This window comes from Thamnophis elegans, chromosome 10 (assembly GCF_009769535.1).
Source record: "Thamnophis elegans isolate rThaEle1 chromosome 10, rThaEle1.pri, whole genome shotgun sequence".
Lineage (NCBI taxonomy): Eukaryota > Metazoa > Chordata > Lepidosauria > Squamata > Colubridae > Thamnophis > Thamnophis elegans.
The window spans coordinates 63,086,216-63,106,797 of record NC_045550.1 but is presented as its reverse complement, the minus strand read 5'-3'; the positions used below and the strand labels follow the sequence as shown (position 1 = coordinate 63,106,797).

The 20,582-nt window shown below is 44.1% G+C and overlaps 1 protein-coding gene across 4 annotated transcripts in view; it reads right to left on the bottom strand.

Moving 5' to 3' along the window:
* Positions 1 to 20,582, bottom strand: part of SENP5 (SUMO specific peptidase 5) — a 100,594-nt gene that overhangs the window by 8,423 nt on the left and 71,589 nt on the right. For all 4 annotated transcript variants that reach the window (XM_032225741.1, XM_032225739.1, XM_032225742.1 and 1 more), the window contains 4 exons: positions 20,087 to 20,134; positions 18,085 to 18,162; positions 7,103 to 7,240; positions 5,185 to 5,268 (listed from right to left, as the gene is read on the bottom strand). In XM_032225741.1, coding sequence (XP_032081632.1) covers positions 5,185 to 5,268; positions 7,103 to 7,240; positions 18,085 to 18,162; positions 20,087 to 20,134 — 348 coding nt within the window. The remainder of the gene's footprint in view (positions 1 to 5,184; positions 5,269 to 7,102; positions 7,241 to 18,084; positions 18,163 to 20,086; positions 20,135 to 20,582) is intronic.

Sequence of the window (20,582 nt, the reverse complement as noted above, 5' to 3'; positions counted from 1 at the left end):
TCAGCTTCATCGGCCCATCCAGCCTATGCTGGCTGCTTCCAACATCAATACCATCTGATATTCCTGAAGTCAAGACACATAGAAACTGTAATAGCCTCTCCCTCACTCACAAAAGGACCGGGTCATTTATTAGGATGAGGGCAGGGCACAACTGGAAAAATCATTATTAAAGACAGCCAGAAAGCTGCAAGGCATCTCACTGAGAAACCGGCTAATGTTCAATGACCTGTTTTATTATCTCCAAAGCTATTGCGAGATGTAGCAACGCAAGTCGCGAAATCCCCTTCTTTCCCTTTTACAAGTAGTCCTTGAATTACAACTCTTCGGTGAATGACCGTTGGAAGTTACAACGGCACAGAAAAAAAAAGTGACTTATGACCATTTTTCACACTCACAACCGTTCACGTGCTCAACAGTTCAAGCGCTGGGCCACTGGTTCATACTTATGGCGGTTGCGGTGTCCTGGACTCATGAAATCCCCTGTTGTGATCTTCTGACAAACGAAGTCGATGGGGAAGCCAGATGGACTTCACAACTGTCTTACTAACTTAACAACTGCAGCGATTCACTTAGCAAGAAAGGTTGTAAAATGGGGCAAAACTCACTTAACAAATGTTTCGCATATACCAGCAGAAACTTTGGGGATGAATTGTGGTTGTAAGTTGAGGACTACCTGTATTCCACCAGGGCTGTCTTTGATTACCAGTGGCTGTCGTACTGGACCAATCTGGCAGCTTGATTCCCTACAGCAGTGGTCTCCAACCTTGGCAACTTTAAGACTTGTGGACTTCAATTCCCAGAGTTCCTCAGCCAGCTGGGAGTTGAAGTCCACAAGTCTTAAAGTTGCCAAGGTTGGAGACCACTGCCCTACAGCACCGATGGGGAACCTTTTCAGCACCGAGTGCCAAAAAGGTTGTGAGGAAACATTGCATGGGCACCTAAGCACTCGTCAGGGCCCTGCTCCGGAAAAGCGAAACCTCTGGGTTTTAGCGGGCATTCGTGCCTGACAATCAGCTAGCTGGCAAACATGCGCATACCAGTTTTCGGCACTGCCGCATGCACGAAGGGCAGCTGATGGTCACATGAACATGCCCGTCAAAAACCCAGAAGACAAACAGGCCATGCGTGCCAGGCGACATGGCTTTGCGTGCCACTTTGGGCATGGCATGCCATAGGTTCGCCATCAAGGCCCTATAGGAAAAAGTCACATCTTTCCCACCTTTCAAACTATCCCTTCAACTCTCTTCATAATAAGGTTATGTACCTCTGACTCATACGATGCAGAAACCTTTCCCAACCGGGTGCCCCCTTCCCCCCAAATAAATGGGGAGGTGGGACTCTAATATCTGGCTAGGAATTCTGCCTGTTGCTTCCAACGGTTAGGGAGGGAGGGACACCCAACCAGGCAAAGGAGCTGTGTGCTGCTCCTTTGCAAGCAATTAACCAAGCCACAAATCCAGAGATATCCTGAACAAGCTATGTAGTCTTTTATTCGATCCATCTTTATAATTATAGGGAATTAGCGTAACGATGCTATGGTTAAGCAGCAGCTAAGCTGTACTTTGCAGGCAGACAAGAATTTTTTTTTTTTCTAAAGAGAAGATCTGGTATGCTGGTTACGCTCCGATTCCATGATGGTTATGTTTTTGGCAGCTGAAAGCCGCTTCAGCTACTGAAACGCTCTAATTTTCATTTTTTTCTGTTTGACATTACAAACAGAGCTCCACTTTTAAATGATATATAGGTGGAGGGAGGGGGAAGCTTTTTTGTACGCCCTGGTGATGAACATCTGGATGGAAATTATGAGGCTGAAATTCAGACATCTGAAAAGTTGCCCGGATCAGAGCTGCCTCCTTCTAACCTGGCACTCACAAAAATGCCAGGTCTAGAATAGGAATGGCCCATCAGTAGTCCCAGGATTGATTATAAAGGTTCCCCCTCACATATATGTGCTCGTCGTTCCCGACTCTAGGGGGAGGTGCTCATCTCAGTTTCAAAGCCGAAGAACCAGCGCTGTCCGAAGACGTCTCCTTGATCATGTGGCCAGCAAGACTAAACGCCAAAGAAACACGGAACCCTGTTACCTTCCCACCAAAGTGGTTCCTATTTTTCTACTTGCATTTTTACGTGCTTTCAAACTGCTAGGTTGGCAGAAGCTGGGACAAGTAACGGGAGCTCACTCCGTTATGCAGCGCTACGGATTCGAACTGCCAAACTGCCGACCTTTCTGATCGACAAGCTTAGCGTCTTAGCCATTGAACTACCGCATTCCTGATTGTAGCCACCAATTTTTTTTCTTTTCAGGTACTGAAATCCTTCTCTAATTAAAACTCAGGGGTTCTCCCCCATTCTGACCCCAGGAAGTTATAAAAATTAACAGTACAGGTGGAGTCCTTGACTTACAACAGCTGATTTAGTGACTGTTTGAAGTTAAAAAATGACTTAGGACTTTTTTTTTTCCACAATTACGACTGCTGCAGCATCATGATCCAAATTTGGACTTGGCAATTGACCCGTATTTATGACAGTTGCAGTGTCCCTGGGGGTCATGTGATCACCTTGTGCTGACTTCTGTAAAGCAGAGGGAAGCTAGGTTCACTTAACAACCTTGTTACTAACTTATCCACTGCAGTGATTCACTGAACAGCTGAGGTATGAAGGGTCGTTTGTTGTTGTTAGCTGCGAAGTCGTGTCTGACCCACTGCGACCCCATGGACAACGTTCCTCAAGGCCTTCCTGTCCTCTACCATCCTCTGGAGTCCATTCAAGCTAGCACTGACTGCTTCAGTGACTCCATTCAGCCACCTCATTCTCTGCCATCCCCTTTTCCTTTTGCCCTCAGACTTTCCCAGCATGAGGCTCTTCTCCAGGGAGTCTTTCCTTCTCATTAGGTGGCCAAAGTACTTGAGTTTCATCTTCAGGATCTGGCCTTCCAAAGAGCAGTTAGGGTTGATCTCCTCTAGTACTGACCGGCTTGATCGCCTTGCAGTGGGAAGGTCGTAAAAGGAGGCAAAATTAACTTAACAACGGTCTCACTTAGCAACAGAAAAAAATGGGGCTCAACTGTGGTCATAAGTCGAGGACTACCTGGAATATGTCCTAAAGACAACCCAACCCGGTACGAATTAGTTCCAAAGTAGTGAAGAAGGGGGAAATCACAATATCTTCCCCACTCCAGTTTTACATTTTCACATCGCCCAGTGAGACCCTCTCCCTGACTCCATCCCACCATTATCAAATGCAGCTCTTCCTGCCTCCCAATTGTTCATTCCTGGTCTCCATGCAAAGCTTTCCTTTTAGAACAAGTCAAACTTTTGGGCCGTAGGTTTGCTCTCCAAGCTTGTTTTCAGTTTAATTTCTGAACGTCTCGTTACCAGACTAGGTAATACCATCAGCAGGATTTGGGTGTTCCATTCCTCTCAAGCTTATAAAGTCTTGGGTGCCAATGTAGTCAGTTGTTCATTTGATTGGTTGTTCATTTGGAGCTAGGTTTAAATTCTCAGCAGCTGATTGGCTCTCTTGTTGATTGGCCGTTTGAGTGGTCTGGCTTCTTAGATATTCATAGGTTGGATCTAGAGCAATATGCTTGTTAATTGCTCTTTGGGTAGAATACCCAATAACTTCACATGTGTGGTGGGTGCTGGCCTGGCCAATGATTTTTGTTTCTTCCCAATCGGTCTATTTTATTATCATTGTGGTTTGAGATCAGGGACTTTCGGCCGTGACGTTTAACTGCTAGTTGATGTTCGTGAACCCTTGTTCTCAACTGCCTTCCTGTTTGCCCCACATTGGTTTACAATCGTTGCAATTGGTTTTGTATTTTATCTTTGACTTTAGGTCAGGGGGGGTCAAATGTGTATCCACACAGCAGTGTCAAGTAATGTATGGCACTTTTTTCCCCTTCGCTAAACCGGGCATGGGCGCGGCCAGTGCGTGACACATCCGGCCCACGGGCCATGAATTGGCAGCCCTGCTTTAGAAAGCTCTTTTCTGAGTGTTGAATTTATATATAATTTTTACTATCAAAGAAATAAATATACACACACACACACACACACACACACACACACACACACACACACACATTGTGTCACAACCCCTGGTATGCCCAAATATGGGAGGGAGCATACTGCTTCCCTTTTCTGTCTATCGGTGAGCCATCCAGGCAGAAAGCCATTTTTTATGTTGCCTTGCTACATTTGTGTTGCCTAATACGTAATACAGCCCAGGTTCGATTCCCAGTAAGGGTATGGCTAGCTGATGAGAGCTAAATAGCTTGAAATAGATCTATACTAGTCTCCCTTTATTTATTTATCAGCACAATTGCTATATACATACACACACACACACACACACACACATATATAGCGACTGACTGCGAAGGCCCCTGGATTGTGGCTGATCCATCCCATATTTGGGTAGACCAGATTGCCCTGATAGACCGTTCTCACCAAAAAAACACTCTTTTCCAAGTGTAAATGTGGGTTTGTGGCCCACCAGCGGATCTGGCAGCAGAGTCGGGCAGTGAGGAGGTTGGGGAGGAAGATGGGCCAGTCCTGGAGTCTGGGGAAGGCTCTGATGAGGGCTTTGTGTCAGAGGCAGAGAGGGGGCCAGGGCTGTCTGACAGTTATCAGCTGCCTTCAGAATCAGACATCAGTGAGGCAGACAAACGGATGGAGCCTGTTCCTGATGTGCACATATGCAGATCTATCAGACGAAGGGAACAGCTAAGGAACAAGGGTTGACTCGGGAGTAAAGCCACAGGTGGATGGTGAATGGCCCCTCCCATAGGGAATAAAGAGGAGCGAAAGGGGAGTTTGAAAGATGAGTGAAAGGGGAGGGGAGTTTGCAGGAGACTATTAGTTCAATTCATTAGGGAGGAGATCTGTTCCAGATTTCTTTCCAAGTAATTGCTGTTACAGCGTGGCGTTTGGAAGATATCGGCCTGGCAACTCTCCAAGCCTGATAAAGGTCTGTAGTTGTGAAATCTCTTGGAATTCTGTTTGTTGGGATTTTGTTGGAGAAAAATTAACTTTAAATTAAAGTGAAAGAAGTTTTTATTGAGATGAGGAATCGGCTTCATGATCTTGGGAAGCCCAAGTTAGAACAGTGAGCTACCACAAAGTCAAACCTTCTGCCAGGTACTACCCCAAAAACTACCTCGCTTCCATGAATAGCACTTACCTTTGTAACAGCCGTCTGCCAATCCTGGAGGAAATCGGGCCGGTTCTTTTCTTTAGCTTCTGTCAGCAAGTATTTCCGTATGTTCTTTTAAGGGGTGGAAAAAAAAAAAAGGAAGAATATGAATCAAGAGCCTGCTTGGATGGGTTGTAAGTTTCTTAAACAAGCACTTCCCCACACACTGTGTCCTCCGTGAGTCAGTGGGATACAATGAAAAGCGTTTGGCTTGGAACAGAAAGCTCCCTTAATGGCCATGATTTAAAAAACATCCTGGGTAAATCTTGCAGGAATCATTAGCTTTCAGTGTAATTAACCTCGCGGGGTTTTAATTCATTTTATCTCTGCAATAAATCTGCCTGTGTAGCCTGCGGAGTTTTACCAAAAGGGAGAGGATCTATCACGGACACGAATTGCTAAAGTTATTTAAGACGGCTTTAAGAATAGGCAGGAACCTTCGCATGAGTTGTTACGATGGTAGATATGTTGGACTACAACTCCCAGAATGCTTAAGTAGATGTTGGTCTTGGGCCAAAATGGTTGGGAGCACTGAGACTGCCCATCGCAGTGAATTTGGAGAACTCTAGATTGGTAAAAAGGATATTAAGAACTCAGAAAAAAGCAGGAAGAAGTATGGCCCAGTCAGAATTTGCAATATAATTGTAACTTTGAACGGTCACTAAACAAATGGTCGTGAATCGAGGACTACCTGTAAAAGGGGCCTGGCATAATTCAAGCAATGTGACATTTATTTCAATATTTAGATGCTGCAATGCCTTATCATTTCCCCAAGGTCACAATTCAATTGGCTGCAAAAATACCCAAAGTATTAACCAACTGATGCTCTTTCCCCCTAAAAGGGGGAGGAAATGTTGGATGCACCGAATATGGCCATTTTTGGCCTCCCCAAACCCCACCCTATGCATCCTTTCTCAGTTTGGGAGGCCTGCAGAGTGGTCCTGAGGGCTGGGGAGGGCAAAAACGACACGCCTGGGGGGTTTGGGAGGCTAAAAATGGCCCTGTTTTTCACGCGCGCAGAGGGTTTGGGAGGCCTGCAGAGTGCTCCTGGGAGCTGAGGAGAGCAAAAACGGGATGCACGGGGGCCAAAAACTATTTTTTTTCCTCTTGTTTTTCTCTTTGAAATCTTGGTGCGTCTTATAGTCTGAAAAAGACGGTATTTATTTATTTACTTACTTACTTATTGCCCATCTTACCAAATGGGGTTAACTCTGGGCGGCTTACAAGTTACATCTTAGTTGAAAAACAGAATGTTAAAATCAAACCTTAAAACTAGAAACACATGGGGAGAGCAGGCGGGGTCTGTTATTACTCAATCAACCACCTCCGTTGTGCTGATCCCCCATTGGAGCCTGAAGCCGACTGGCACAGCTACGTCTTTTAGGCCCTTGAGAAAAGTTAGGAGGGTTGTGGCCAACCTCACATGGGGGGGTGGGGAGCAAGATGTTCCAGAGGGCAGGAGCCATAGCAGAGAAGGCCCTCCTCCTGGACTCCGCCCGCTGAAATACTCATGCCAGAAGTGGCTTTAAGCAGGTTCTGACCAGTTCTGGAGAACCAGTAGTGGCTGGCCCTGCCCCATCTATTCTCTGCCTCCCGAGTCCCAGCTGATCAGGAGGAAATGGGGGATTTTGCAGTAACCTTCCCCTCCAACGCCCACAAAGCCAAGCCACGTGCACCAAGCCATGCCCACAGAACCGATAGTAAAAAAAAATTGAATTCCACCACTGACTCATGCTGGGACTCCCTCCTCTGCCGGCACGAGTGAGACGGGCGAGTCCCAGTTTTGTAAATCAATATGACTGTGCTACACTCAGGATTCTTTCTATCAAAGAAACATCCAAAGTCCTTGGGGGGGATATGAAAAGATGGGACAAGTTTTTATCAGAAGAGCAGCTCTTCCACTTACCTCTACGCAGAACTTAAAATGAATGCCTTGAGAGTCATAAAAGGAAATAATTCGGTTAGGGAGATTCACAGTAATTAAGGACCAGTGGACTTCCAGATGAATAGGAATTAATAAGAGGGTCTTTTTGAAGAGGTCCACCTGAAGAAAAAAAGAAGAAGTGCAGGTCATCCATCAGCAGGACCAAGCATTGGTTCACCTGCCCACAATGCTGAATGCATCATTAATTCCCATTTAACCATAAAGAAAACCACCAGAAATTCCAACAATAAGACAAAGAGGCGGACAGAGGAAGTGCAGGGTGCGCTGCCTGCCAATTTCACACAAACCCACCATGCCTCCTTCCTCTTTTACCTGGGGTGAAGAATTACTGCCTTCCAAACTAGAGGTTAGAATCTCCATCAAGTTAATCACCTTTTCAAGGTTTGCATGGCAGGCCGAGGGAGCTGCGCAGCCTTTACTGGGGGAGAATTTCCAGAAATTTGAAGGGTGTATCTGCAAAGTTTACGTTGGCCCTTCACATACAAGGCCGTCCCCGTTTCCGATTCTCAGGTCGTAACATTTTTTTGCATCCTTGCTCTGAGGATGTTAAATTGCAACTGACAAACCAGGAAAAATGAAACTTATTGCCCAAGCGTCTGGACAAAGCCCTCTTCCTCCCTTATACTCGTTTTAATTTACCATGCGGAATTAGTAATGGAGTTGGTCTGGAGAACCTTAGGTAGCCATGATTCCAAGATTGGCTAATTTCTGATCTATTTTATTAGAGACAGGAAGGCGGAATCTGTGTTCCCGGGAGCCAATTTTTTTTTTTTGCTCGTACAAAACTTTAGGACCAGGGTGTTAAAACCAGGAGGACAGTTTCCAGTTCAAAACAACCCTGAAACCAGGGGGTCCCCAAGCCCCAGGCTGCGGCCTGTTCGAAACTAGGCCATACATGCGGCGGGCGAGCACATGAGAACGTACGAAGCGCCCCCCCCCCCCCCGTGCAAGTGGCAAAGCTCTCCTTGCATAAATGGCAGGTGTGTCTGCAGCTAAAACAAATGGAGAGTTGCACACATTTGTGCCCGCCTGCCACTAGCAGGGAACTATCCCTCTCCCCCCCCCCACTTGCCAGAGCCGCCAACCCAGAAAGGATGGGGACTGCTGCCTTACACGCTCAAGCCAAGTTCTATAACTTTACAGAGGTCCGCCCTGCAAAGATAATTTTCCATTCTCCACTAAAGGTAAAGGTTCCCCTTGCACATATGTGCTACTCGTTCCCGACTCTAAGGGGCAGTGTTCATCTCTATTTCAAAGCCGAAGAGCCAGCGTTGGCTGAAGACGTCTCCGTAGTCATGTGGCCAGCATGACTAAACACCGAAGGTGCATGGAGAGCTGCTCCCTTCCCACCAACGGTGGTTCCTATTTTTCTACTTGCATTTTTTATGTGCTTTCGAACTGCTAGGTTGGCAGAAGCTGGGACAAGTGACGGGAGCTCACTCCATTACGCGGCGCAAGGGGATTCGAACCGCCGAACTGCCGACCCTTCTGATCGACAAGCTCAGCCTCTTAGCCCCTGAGCCACCACGTCTCCACCCAAAACTGCGTTCAAACCTGAGCTCCCCCAAGGGAGTGAAAATGGAAGGGTTGAGGTACAAATTACTTTTTGACAGAACGAATTAATAACCCTAGGCTGCTTCTCAAGACGGCGGTGGCTATACAAAGAACGCTACCAATATAATTTCGGGCAGGAGTTCCACATGGATAGCAGTGCCTTTCCCCCCCCCCCTCTTCCACTCAAATAGACGGAAGAGCTCCTGCAAGGAGCAATTCTTTTGCCAAAGACAACTGCAGCTTTGATGAGAAACATGACCTCGCTAAAAAACTACCAACTGCACGCAGGCTGCACCATAGACTCTAGCAACATCTGGACAAACTTCAGACGACCAGCAAAATTTCCGTACTTTGGAATATGTATGAGCATAGACAATGCCATCTCCCTTGCAGCTGCAGGTACAATGATGAGCTGCAGACAGGTGCTAGGTTTGTGCTGCCACTCTGTCTCTCAACACATCTCCCAAATCAGGTCAGAAACAGTGCACAACTTGTAAACATACTAGTGGGTTTTTTTTCTGCAGAGGTCTCATTACCCAGCTAGGTTACATCATCAGTGCTGGAAGCGAATGGCGAGCAAACCAGTGGTAGGTTGCGGGCGGTACACGCATACTAGTGCCTGCCGGAAGCAGCAGCCACTGTACCGGAATGGTGCTTTGGAGGGCCTGCCCTCATTCCTTACCTGTATTTGAAGGAAATGGGCCATTTGGGCATGCACGCACAGTGTACAGTGCCTGCGCGATGCTCCGCCGAGCAGCTGGAGCGTCTCAGGTGATGGGTGTGCATGCGCATACATCACGCATGCCCGTGGTGCACGCCCGGCTTCCGTTGCAGCGTACCAGTTGCAACGGGAGCCGAAACCCACTACTGGAGCAAACCTGCTCCCTTCCAGCACTGATGATGTGACCTAAATGGGTCATGAAATGTCTGTAAGAAAACCACCAAGCTCAGAAAGCACCAAGGACCCCACAGTTCAACTATGAGCTACAAATATTCTCTTCTATTGGTAAAAAATACTAGCAGAGGAGAAGCTCCAAAAACTTTTCCTCTCTGTACTATTTTTCTCTTTTCCCTTCCTTTTTTTTATTCATAAACATTTTGAATACAGTGTATTGTCAGGGTGTATCATTTACAAAAGAAAAACAAAGAGAAAACAAAACGAAGTATTAACACATATACTGGTAACAAAACCAACAACAACAACAACAACAACAACAACAACAACAATAATAATAATAATAATAATATAGAATCGTTTTGGCTCAATTTCTCTTTATATAAGCTTATTCATAATTATATTAGCATATTTATAATTATAAACCTTTATATTTAGTGCATACATAGCATTAATCTTTCTTCATCTAATTTCTATCTCTTATCTCTGACCACTCATAAAATCTATTCCATGTCAAATAACATTATGTGTCTTCTTTGTCCTTTATTTTTAAAGTCAATCTTTCCATCTCGGCAAAGTCTAGTATTTTCCAAATGGCATCCTCATCTTTTCCCTCCTAACAACCATGGGCAGGGATACGGTCTGAACCAAGGACGATCTTTTGAATTCAGGTTGATGGTAGCCCAGATGCCTACTGAAGAAATAAAAGCCATTTAAGGAGGCCTCCTTGGATATCGGAAGGCTTTTTACAGGAGACAATGGAAAAAGAAAAACAGCAATAGTCTTGGGGAAAAAATAATGGTAGAGAGAACACGTGACTGTCTGAAGGTTTCTTCCTTCAGAAGAGCCCTGATAAAAAGATCATTAGGGAACCAATAAAAATCACACAACACATTATATTTCTTTTTTTCTGGTCTGCTTTTTGGAATTCCAATTGGTTAGACACATTTCGTCCCGAAAGACACACGCAAGAGGTCAACAAGAGACCCTTGTTGAAATAACTTCTGGGTCAATGATAACTTTTAAAGCTGTTTTTTTAGATTTATATCCTGCCTCTCTCCCCCTAAAGGAAGGCCAAGCAGTGAATACAGTATTCTCACAGTTTTGTGTGTTTTTTTTCCACTGCCATCACAACCTTGTGAGGTACATTGGGCCTAGAGTGACTGCCTGGCTAGCTAGCTGCAAGTCCTCAGGGGAAATTTCCAGAAATTTCTTCCATGGCTGAAGGGAGTATTTGAACCCCAGGGCTCCTCACTCATCACCCAACTGTTTTTACATCTCCGTGAGGCCAAGCCACCAAACAGCAATTTAAACGTTTTCAGCATTTTAGTAGTATAATCCGTAAAAATGTTTGCTGAAATTTAGTGAAGTAATAAAAAAGGAATCTGGAGCTCTGCTGGCAGAGGAGGGGGGGGGGGGGATTTTTTTTAAAAGACTTTTTGTTGCTAGCACCCACATTTTTCATTCCATTTCATTTACCCACTTTGCACGATGGTTTTGGCCAGTGAAATTCCTGGTAAAGGATTTTTAAAAAAAATCTGTCCTCAATCAATAAAAGAATGCGTCAAAAACCTGGAAATGAAAAATGTTTTACTTATGTTTTAATTGAAGGAGTTAAGTGATAATACAATTATGCTGTAAAATAGATTAATAACGATACAATGAAAGACTGATATATATAAATTGAATAATTTAGAACTTTTTGTTTTAAAATGGATAAGGATAACAATGAATTTATGTATACTTGATAGAGGATTGGTGATATAATGTATAACTCTAAGTATATATCATAAAGATATCTTGTTGTTGATTAGTAATTTTAATAAGGAAGTAATTAAAAATTGGTATCTATCTATCTATCTATCTATCTCTGTCTGTCTGTCTGTCTATCTCTCTCTGTCTGTCTGTCTGTCTGTCTGTCTGTCTGTCTGTCTGTCTATCTATCTATCTATCTATCTATCTATCTATCTATCTATCTATCTATCTATCTATCTATCATCTATCTATCTATGAAGTGACTATTTAGAATACCTTGTTGAAAAGTGAAGGAATAACATCTTTGTTTGAATGTATGATGTACAAGGCAATAATGAACTAGCATACTCGATAGATGATTGGTGGGATTATACATAATTGAAAACAGTGATATACAAATATAAATAGTTGGTAAATCTTTTTTTATATTGTAAATATATTCAGAATGGGATAAGTGATTATATAAAGGTATATTGTTATTAAACAGACAATCAAGAATGTAAGGGAATTAGGTTTATTGAAAAGAAATAGTAATCGTAATTGAATATATGATGTACAATGAAAGTGAGGTATTTAGTTATTTCAGATGGAAAATCTGTGATTGTAAATGAGAATATTTTGAGAATAATTGAGAATATGGATGCAAAAACACTTGTAACCAAACGTCATGCTGTATGTAATGGATGAGAATTTTTTTTATGTTGGATTTTTTTATGTTTAAAAATAAAATAATTTATTTTTGCAAAAAAATAAAAAAAGAATGTGTCATATCCTTGACCCAGTCACATGGGAGTCCATTTTCCTTCCCAGCCGTCATTTATCTGATGCAATTCACCAAATAAATCAGAACTTTTAATTTCTTTTAAAAAACGGTGTGGGGGGGGGGGGGAAATCTTCCCGTACTGACTTATTCAAAATCAGAAATATCGGATAGTGTACAAGGAGATGGTGTTAAGCATAAATGTAGTATTTTTATGCAACATACTCAACAGAGAGAAATGCCCATCAGTTCACGCTGTAAAATGCTGAAGTAACTCTTTTAATTCTGCAACCTCACTAGGGGTGGGTTCCTGCCAGTTCTAACCTCTTCTAGAGAAGAGGTTCCACGAATCTACATTGCCATTTAGAGCTGGTTCCAGCTCCCTTCCTCCGCCCATCCGCACATCATCAAGATGAAGAGCGAGAGGAGGAATTCTGGGAGTTGAAGTCCACAAGTGAAAAGCTGTCAAGTTTGAACCCCCCTGGGGTTTTTTTTCTAAAGGGTTAGGGGTGCAAGGGTCTTGTAACTTGACAGCTTTAAGACTTGCGTGCTTCAAATCCCAGAGTTTCTGAGCCAACATTTTGGTTGCTAAGCAAGAGCGTTGTTAAGTGAGTTTCACCACATTTTACAAGTTGGCCATGCCCATCCAGTCACATGACTGCCAAGCCACTCCCAGTCGGCCACATGGCCGTCAAGCCACTCCCACCCGGTCACATGGCCAGCAAGCCATTCCCACTAAGCAGGCCATACCTACCGAAGAGATTCTAAAAAAATTTGAAACCCACCACTGAACCCAACCCACTATAGTGAAGATCTGCTTGCAACCTAAGAGAGATAGAAAATGTCCTGGGCAAGTGAGGATGATAATAGCTCCGTGATGGCGAACCTATGCCCTTTCAGTGGGCACACGAGCCCTCGCCCCAGTTCAGCTCCACCACGTATGCACATGCGCCTCCTGTCGGCCAGGTGGTCTTTGGGTCTCTGCTGTCCATGTGTGGGGTGTGTGTAGAGGGGACATGCACACACGTGTGGGGTGCAGGGATGTGCGCATGCGCATGGGCGCATGCACGGGGATGGGCGCACATGTGCAGGGGCCGTGTGCACATTACATTTGGGGGGTTGGGGCGCAAGTGTCAATGGTTAGCCATCACTGTAATAGCTTAATGGAGAGCAGAAACATATTTGCAAACAAAGCAAATATTTGAATAAATGTTACGATGTATTTTCCATTCATGGATGAAGCTTTCATTAATCGAAAATGCAGGCTCCTGTTAATTTGCTGGCGCTGGCCACCCTGAACAATATTGTGAATTTGGAAAGAAGGTAAAACCAGGAAAGAATTCCAGAAAAAAAGCTAAAAGGACATATGCTTAAGACCTTCAGAAGACTTGATGAAAACTTCCAAACAATAGTTCTCGTTTCTTTGCAATTATCAGGGAACAAAAGTCTTGGCACTTCAAAAAGAATGTGCAGTAGGGGGAAGGATGCAGAAATAGCAGAAGACCCAACCTTCTGCCACCAGCATCTGCAATCTTGTCTCTTAAAGCATTAACACGGTTACATAGGCAAACACACAGTTCTTACCAAAATGCAAGCAGAGGAGATATTCAGCCGGTTCGGACCGGTTCACCCAAACCTGTAGCGGAAATCACGGGTCGGCCCGCCCACTTACCCTGGCTTGATGCTGTGCCATTTAGGCATGTTTTTGAGGCTGGACGCATGTGCAGAAGGCACACGTGAGGAAAGCACACGTGTGGGAGGCCGGGCGCATGTGCGGAAGGGGCGCAAGCGCCCGCAAAGCGAGCAGGCACGTGCAGGGCAAACCAGTGGTAACAAAATGTGAAACCCACCGCTGAAAGGAAGGCTCAAGTAACCCCACTTTGGAGTAGTCGGAATAATCGCAGGAGAAACTGGTGAATGCGTGAAACTATTTACAGAATCTCTCAATCCGAACCCAGGGTTCTACCTCTACATTAACTCAAGTTTAGGAGCTACCTGAGAACTTGGGGCCTTGGAGAATCCTAAAAAGAAAGAAAAAACAAAACCAGGAGCCACTTAGGGAGAAGGAGACACATTGTGGTGATGGGCAATTCCCTGCTGAGAGGATCCAAGGCAGTTGTGTGCAGTCACAAATCCATCATGACTAGAGGTGTGTTATCTTCCAGGTGCCAATCTGTAGATCTTAACAAAGAGGTCACCCAAGATTATTCAATGTCTGTGGAGATTCTCGATCAGCCAAGGTCTTGGTTGTCCCAAAGGTGCTTTTCAAAAGGCAACTGGGATCTTCTTACTTTTTTCCCTGAAAATGTTTCGCTTCTCACCCAAGAAGCTTCTTGGCTTCTTTTCCTGGTTTTCAAGAAAACAACAACAACTAAGAAAGTCCTACTAACTTTTAAAAAGCCAATATTTTGGGACAATATTATTCCTTATGCCTTTTCTGTTGATTCATGATCAGAAGATATCTTACCGAATTTATTGCCAGGAAAGTGAAGTGGGAGGAGAAGTAATTTTTTTCATCCATCTGTTCAGTTGAAGGTCAATGAGCAAGTAGACTAAACAAAACTCCTGGATGTGAACATCTGTTGTACTATAGATGGTGCTATAAACCAAGAGTTTAGCTTCTCCAACAATGGACTACGCCCGTGATGGTGAACCCGTAGAACGCGGAGCTATATCAGCAGGCACGTGAGCCATTGCCCTAGCTCTGCTCCAGCGCACATACGCCTTGGCCAGCTCATTTTCGCCTGACCCGCCTACGCTGCCCTTCCCTTCTCAGGAGTCTCCAAACCAAGTAAGTACAGAGCTCGCGGCTCTTGGAGGGCGGAGGAAAGCCACTGGATTGGGGAGGGCAGGAAAAAAGGACCTAGCGGGCCCAGAAGTCGGGAAACAGGCAGTTTCCGGCCACAGGGAGGGCCAGGGGAGGCCATTTTCGCCCCTCCCCAGGCTCCAAAAAAGCTTCCGGAGCCTGGGGAGGGCGAAAAATGGCCCCACCGGAAATCAGGAAATGGGCCGTTTCCAGCCTCTGGAGGGCCTGGGGGGGGGCTGTTTTCGCCCTCCCCAGGCTCCCAAAAAAATGTGCGTGCATGCGCAGGGCAGCGGGTGGGTGGGTGAGGTGTCACACGTGCATGAGCAGGGGGAACAACGTGAGGGGGAGCATTAAATTATGGGTATGGGCACATGCACGCACGACGTAACGCAAGCTCAAGTGCTTTTGGAACCCGAGGGAAAAAAGGATCACCATCACTGGACTATGGTCTCTTTGTGAAGGACTTCAGTGAATATGTAGGAAGATTGAGAAGAAAATGGTTAGGGAGGCACTTTCTCATGAGAATGGCATAAAACAAGAATCAAAGACGGAGGACCAAAACAGCCCAGAAGCTAACATACTGACAAGGTCTAGGACAGTGACTGCTAACCTTTTGGTCCTCGCGTGCCGAAACTGCAAGTGCATGCGTGTGTGCCCACACCCATAATGCAATGCAATGCAATGCCCCCCTCCCCCTCCCCATGAGCGCATGACTTCCCCTGCCCCCACCCATGCACGCATGCACAACAGAGACCCAAGAATCAGTTGGCTGGCAGGAGGCACGCGCGCGCATGCGCGGTGGAGCTGAGCTGGGCAACAGCTCGCGTGCCCACAGAGAGGGCTCCATGTGCCAGCTGTGGCACGTCTGCCAAAGGTTCGCCATCACGGGTCTAGGACAAACAAAGTATAACACAAAGGAAGAAACACTTGTAGAATATTGCAAGAGAAATACTGGCAGGCGATACTCAGAACCTCTGACGTTTCTACACCGTTGCAGAATATGAAAAGTAATCCGAAGACAAAGATGTTGTGATAAGACATTATATAGGGATTATGATCCTACAGCGTTGGAAAGTTATAACTTTTCAGAAGGAAAAGACCCAGAAGGGATGAAGACGTTGTAGTATATGTGAAGAAAATACGTATTCACACAGTTGTGTAAATACACAGATTGCAACATGGACATCCCACGGCACGTGAGTTTGCTTAAGGCTAAAAGGAGACACCCCAAAAAAGAGGTACCAAAAGCAACAAAAAGTGCCTGCCAAACTATTTCTTCCCAATCTCCTTGCTTATTCATCACTGAAGTCCTTCCTGAAGATAGCATGGTCCATTGTTTTATTTGTTATTTGTGTTAGAAACAAAATAAAAGCCAAAAGGACATGGAGGTCCAAGGGTGAAGTGGTATTGGGAGAGATAGACCCGGATGCTGCGTTTGATCACACAAGGTGGCGCTTCTTGTCCCGAAGAGCAAAGCCTGCGCTTGTAGGAATAACACTAGGATGATGATGAATTGATTTAGTTATTTAACGTCTGGCATTATTACATTAGCCAGGAAACCACGCTGCTAATGCAGAGTAGTATTTTGGCTACTTGTTTACCAGCAACGATAGGTGCACGGCGGTGCTCTTCCCAGAGTGCCCACAAGAGGAGAACCAGCTTTGCACCAGCAATAAAGACGAGGGGCTTTTCCTGTAGTGTTATTCAAGGCCCCTCACTCTCCAGCAAAGCCACCTCCCAAATGAGCATCGTGACTGGGAAGGTTCATTGCCGGCAGGATTTAACCGCGCTGCACAAAGCACCAGCTTATCTCCCCACCGAAGTGGTACCTATTTACATACTCGCACAAAACATGCTTTGAACTGCTAGGTGGGCAGCAGTTGAGGTGAGTGATGGGAGCTCCCACCGCTACGCAGTGCTAGGGTTCAAACTCTGGAGCAGAGACCATCTCCAATGTCAGTAAGGTTGATGATGATGATGATGATAGCACCAACTACAAATACTGGGCACCATAGTTTTAAAAAGGGCAGAGAAAAAATGGAGTGAGTTCTGACCAAAATGATCAGATCAAGATGGTTAACAAGATTGGAAAAGAAACCAGCTTTCAATTAGTAAATCTAACAGGACCATTTAGACAGAGCTAAATAACTCAAGCTCATAAAAATTATACAACGAGAATTAACTATGGCTTGGGGAGTAACTGAGAGCTGAAGTGGCAAAATAAAATGCCCTTAATCTCAGGTTTTCGTTGTTGGTGGGTTTTTTTTTTTAAAAAAAGGGGGAATGCACATTCTCAGTTTAATTAAAATCCAGCCAGGTGAAACTGCCATTTGCGGCTGAATTTAAAAAGCTCTACACAAAGCGTGAACAAAACAAAACTAAGTTCTCCTACACAAGTCAAGTAACAAAATCCAATTTAATTTCTAATTCCAAAGAGCAGAATGGAACATTTCGATTTCTGAAGCCCGGTTCTAAATAAATACTTACAAAAGCTATTTTAACTTCTAAAGGATTTGAAGGAGGTTTGGCCTGCACGAACGACTACAGTAATCATATTGTTGTGATACTACACTTGACTTTGCCCAAAAGGCAAAAAAAGATTTTTTCCCTTGGTCTCTTCCCCAAAGAATAGTCTCACCAGTTTAACGGTACCCTTACAGCATACCCCAGATCAGTGGTGGGATTCAGCCAGCTCGCACCTATTCGGGAGAACCGGTTGTTAACTTTCTAAGCAGTTCGGAGAACCGGTTGTTGGAAGAAATCTCATTTCCCACCCACCCCACTTTACAGGGCTAATCCTGTAAGGAAGGCAGGAAGGAAACATTCTGGTGTTGCTTCTAGCCTCATCTTCATTCCCGTTTACAGAAACTGCCTCTCCAGTTAACCCTTATGACATTGTAACAGCTAAGGCGAAGTGCCCATCAATCTGAGTGACATTGAGTTGGCCACGCCCACCCAGTCACATGACCACCGAACCACGCCTACCCAGCTGATCATTAGGACAGAGAACCGGTTGTTAAATTATTTGAATCCCATCCCTGCCCCAGATTGATATTTTTATAAATGGGAAAAGTTCATAAACATAAAATTCATAAATTTCAGGTGCATTTTTTTCCAATGTTCAACACTTCTCACCTGCCAAGGGTTGTCAAGATCAGGAAATAAAATCATACCTTTTTAGTCCATCGTTTCACCCCATTATATCCTTTGGTTACCAGCTGTCTATGGAAAAAGCTGTTGAAGAAATGAACCTATAAAAGACGGGGTGATCAGTGAATTTACTGGTCTAATCAAAGCTCATAATTCCAAGACTGAACCGTGTCCTCAAAGAAAAGCTATTTGTCTGAGAGTGCAGAGTGTGACTACTATTTTGAAACAACCCAGGAGCAAAATACAGTACACAGAAGTTTTGTCTTTCAAACAGTGATATATATATACCCATTTCCCTAAAAATAAAACCTCCCCGGATAATAGGCCCAATCGGGCTTTTAGCGCAATAAGCCCTCCCCAAAAATGTTGCAACAAAGAAGCAGCCATGAGATGACCCACTCCCCGCCTCCTGCACCTCAAAAATAATAAGACCTCCCCAAAAATAAGGCCAAGTGAAAATAAAACCAAGTGCTTATTTCAAGGATCAAAAGAAAATAATACCCTATCTTATTTTCATGGAAACACCATATGTATGTATATGTGTATGTATATATGTATATGTTTATATGTACATGTACATAACACACACATATACATACATATACGTACTAGGCAAAACCATGCAATCAATCTTCATCTACAACACAGAAGCACACACGGGGAGAAAGAGACACCCTCACATGGCCTCCCTTATATAGACAGCTTCTTAAAGTGGCAGTAACTCTGCTGACTCATTCTGTCATCTCAGTTTACAGCCTTACAGCAGCTGGTCAGCTATTAAATCATCATTACCTTAACACTACTGCATGCAACAACAGAAGGCAAAGAGAAGGAAAAGGGCCCATCTTTAGGCATCTATCTATATGGTTTGGTACACCCACCAAACAGGACAGGTATAGATTTCAAGGGATAGTTCAGACTGCAGGAAAAACAATGGCAACCAGCCTGTCTTCCACTGAAGACCTGTATACTGCAAGGGTCAGAAAGAGGGCTGAGAAAACATCTACAGACCCCTCACATCCTGGACATAAATGGTTTCAACTCTTCCCTTCAGGATGCTGTTATGGGGCATTGTATGCCACAACAACTAGACACAAAAAGTTTTTCCCCTGTGCCATCTTTCTGCTGAACACCTAATTCCCACAGCACTGTCTTATGCCTAAGGATATTTACCATGTAATACAGCTGTATTTCTGTTATCCTTCTCATTTTTCCTATTACTTTCTCCTATTTTATATACATACGTACGTACGTACAGGTAAAGGTTCCCCTCGCACATATGTGCTAGTCGTTCCCAACTCCAGGGGGCAGTGCTCATCTCCATTTCAAAGCCAAGGAGCAAGCACTGTCTGAAGACATCTCCATGGTCATGTGGCCGGCATGACTAAATACCAAACACTGTTACCTTCCCACCAAAGGTGGTCCCTATTTTTCTACTTGCATTTTTTTACACGCTTTTGAACTGCTAGGTTGGCAGAAGTTGGGAGAAGGGAGCTCACTCCATTACGTGGCACTAGGGATTCGAACTGCCAAACTGCCGACCTTTCTGATCGACAAGTTCAGTGTCTTAGCCACTGAATCACCGCGTCCCTACATACATGCATGCATGCATGCATGCATAATTATTGTTGTCGCTTGTATCTACATTGGCAGATTATGCACCAAAGACAAATTCCTTTATGCTCAATCACACTTGGCCAATAAACTATTCTATTCATTTCATTTCATTTCTATTCATAAACCAGATTATGAGCCTGTGCATACACATTCTAATAATATTCATAAAATGCATATATAAAACACAAGCAGCTTTCACCCAGCACTTCAGCCACTCTGCTGTCCCAACCATCGTCTAACTTTCCAGGTGATTTGATCGATTATAAATAATCCTGTTTGCTAATTAAACTGATTCTCTTTTTTCAGGGGGGGGGGGTGTCAGGATAATTCTTGATTCTCCTTCCCGCTCTTTTTTTGGATCTTGTTTGGCTAATTTTACCTAAAAAGACAAAAATGAAGGATACCTACCTTATCAGGGACTGCATCCATTATTAGCTCGCCATACATATTGATAATCTGAAACAGTTTAGAAAAAATATTTTAAAAAGGGAAGGATATTATGTCCAATGCATAGTCATATTATGGACCATAAAGAAGTACATATCAAATTCTGTATGCTTCATGTAATATAGACAAGACTCGCAATCCAGGTCTAGAAAAAGGAAAAGAGAAAATTACAAATATCTCACATTGATTTTTTAAAAAATATTTATTTTCTCTTATACCATAACTTCATAATAGTTGAGGGGGGGGGTGTAATTTTTTTTTATGTTGGGATGTCCTACATCTGTGTTAAGATATTAGTACCTGAATCTAAAAATATTTCTACAGACATAAATGATAGAAAAGAGACCCAGAACTTCTTTAGCAGTTCATTGTTTGCCTAAAGTCCCACTCTGCATATTTTTCTGTACTTACATTGAAATGAGGCATATGAATGCATCCCCTTCAAAGCTCTCGAGAT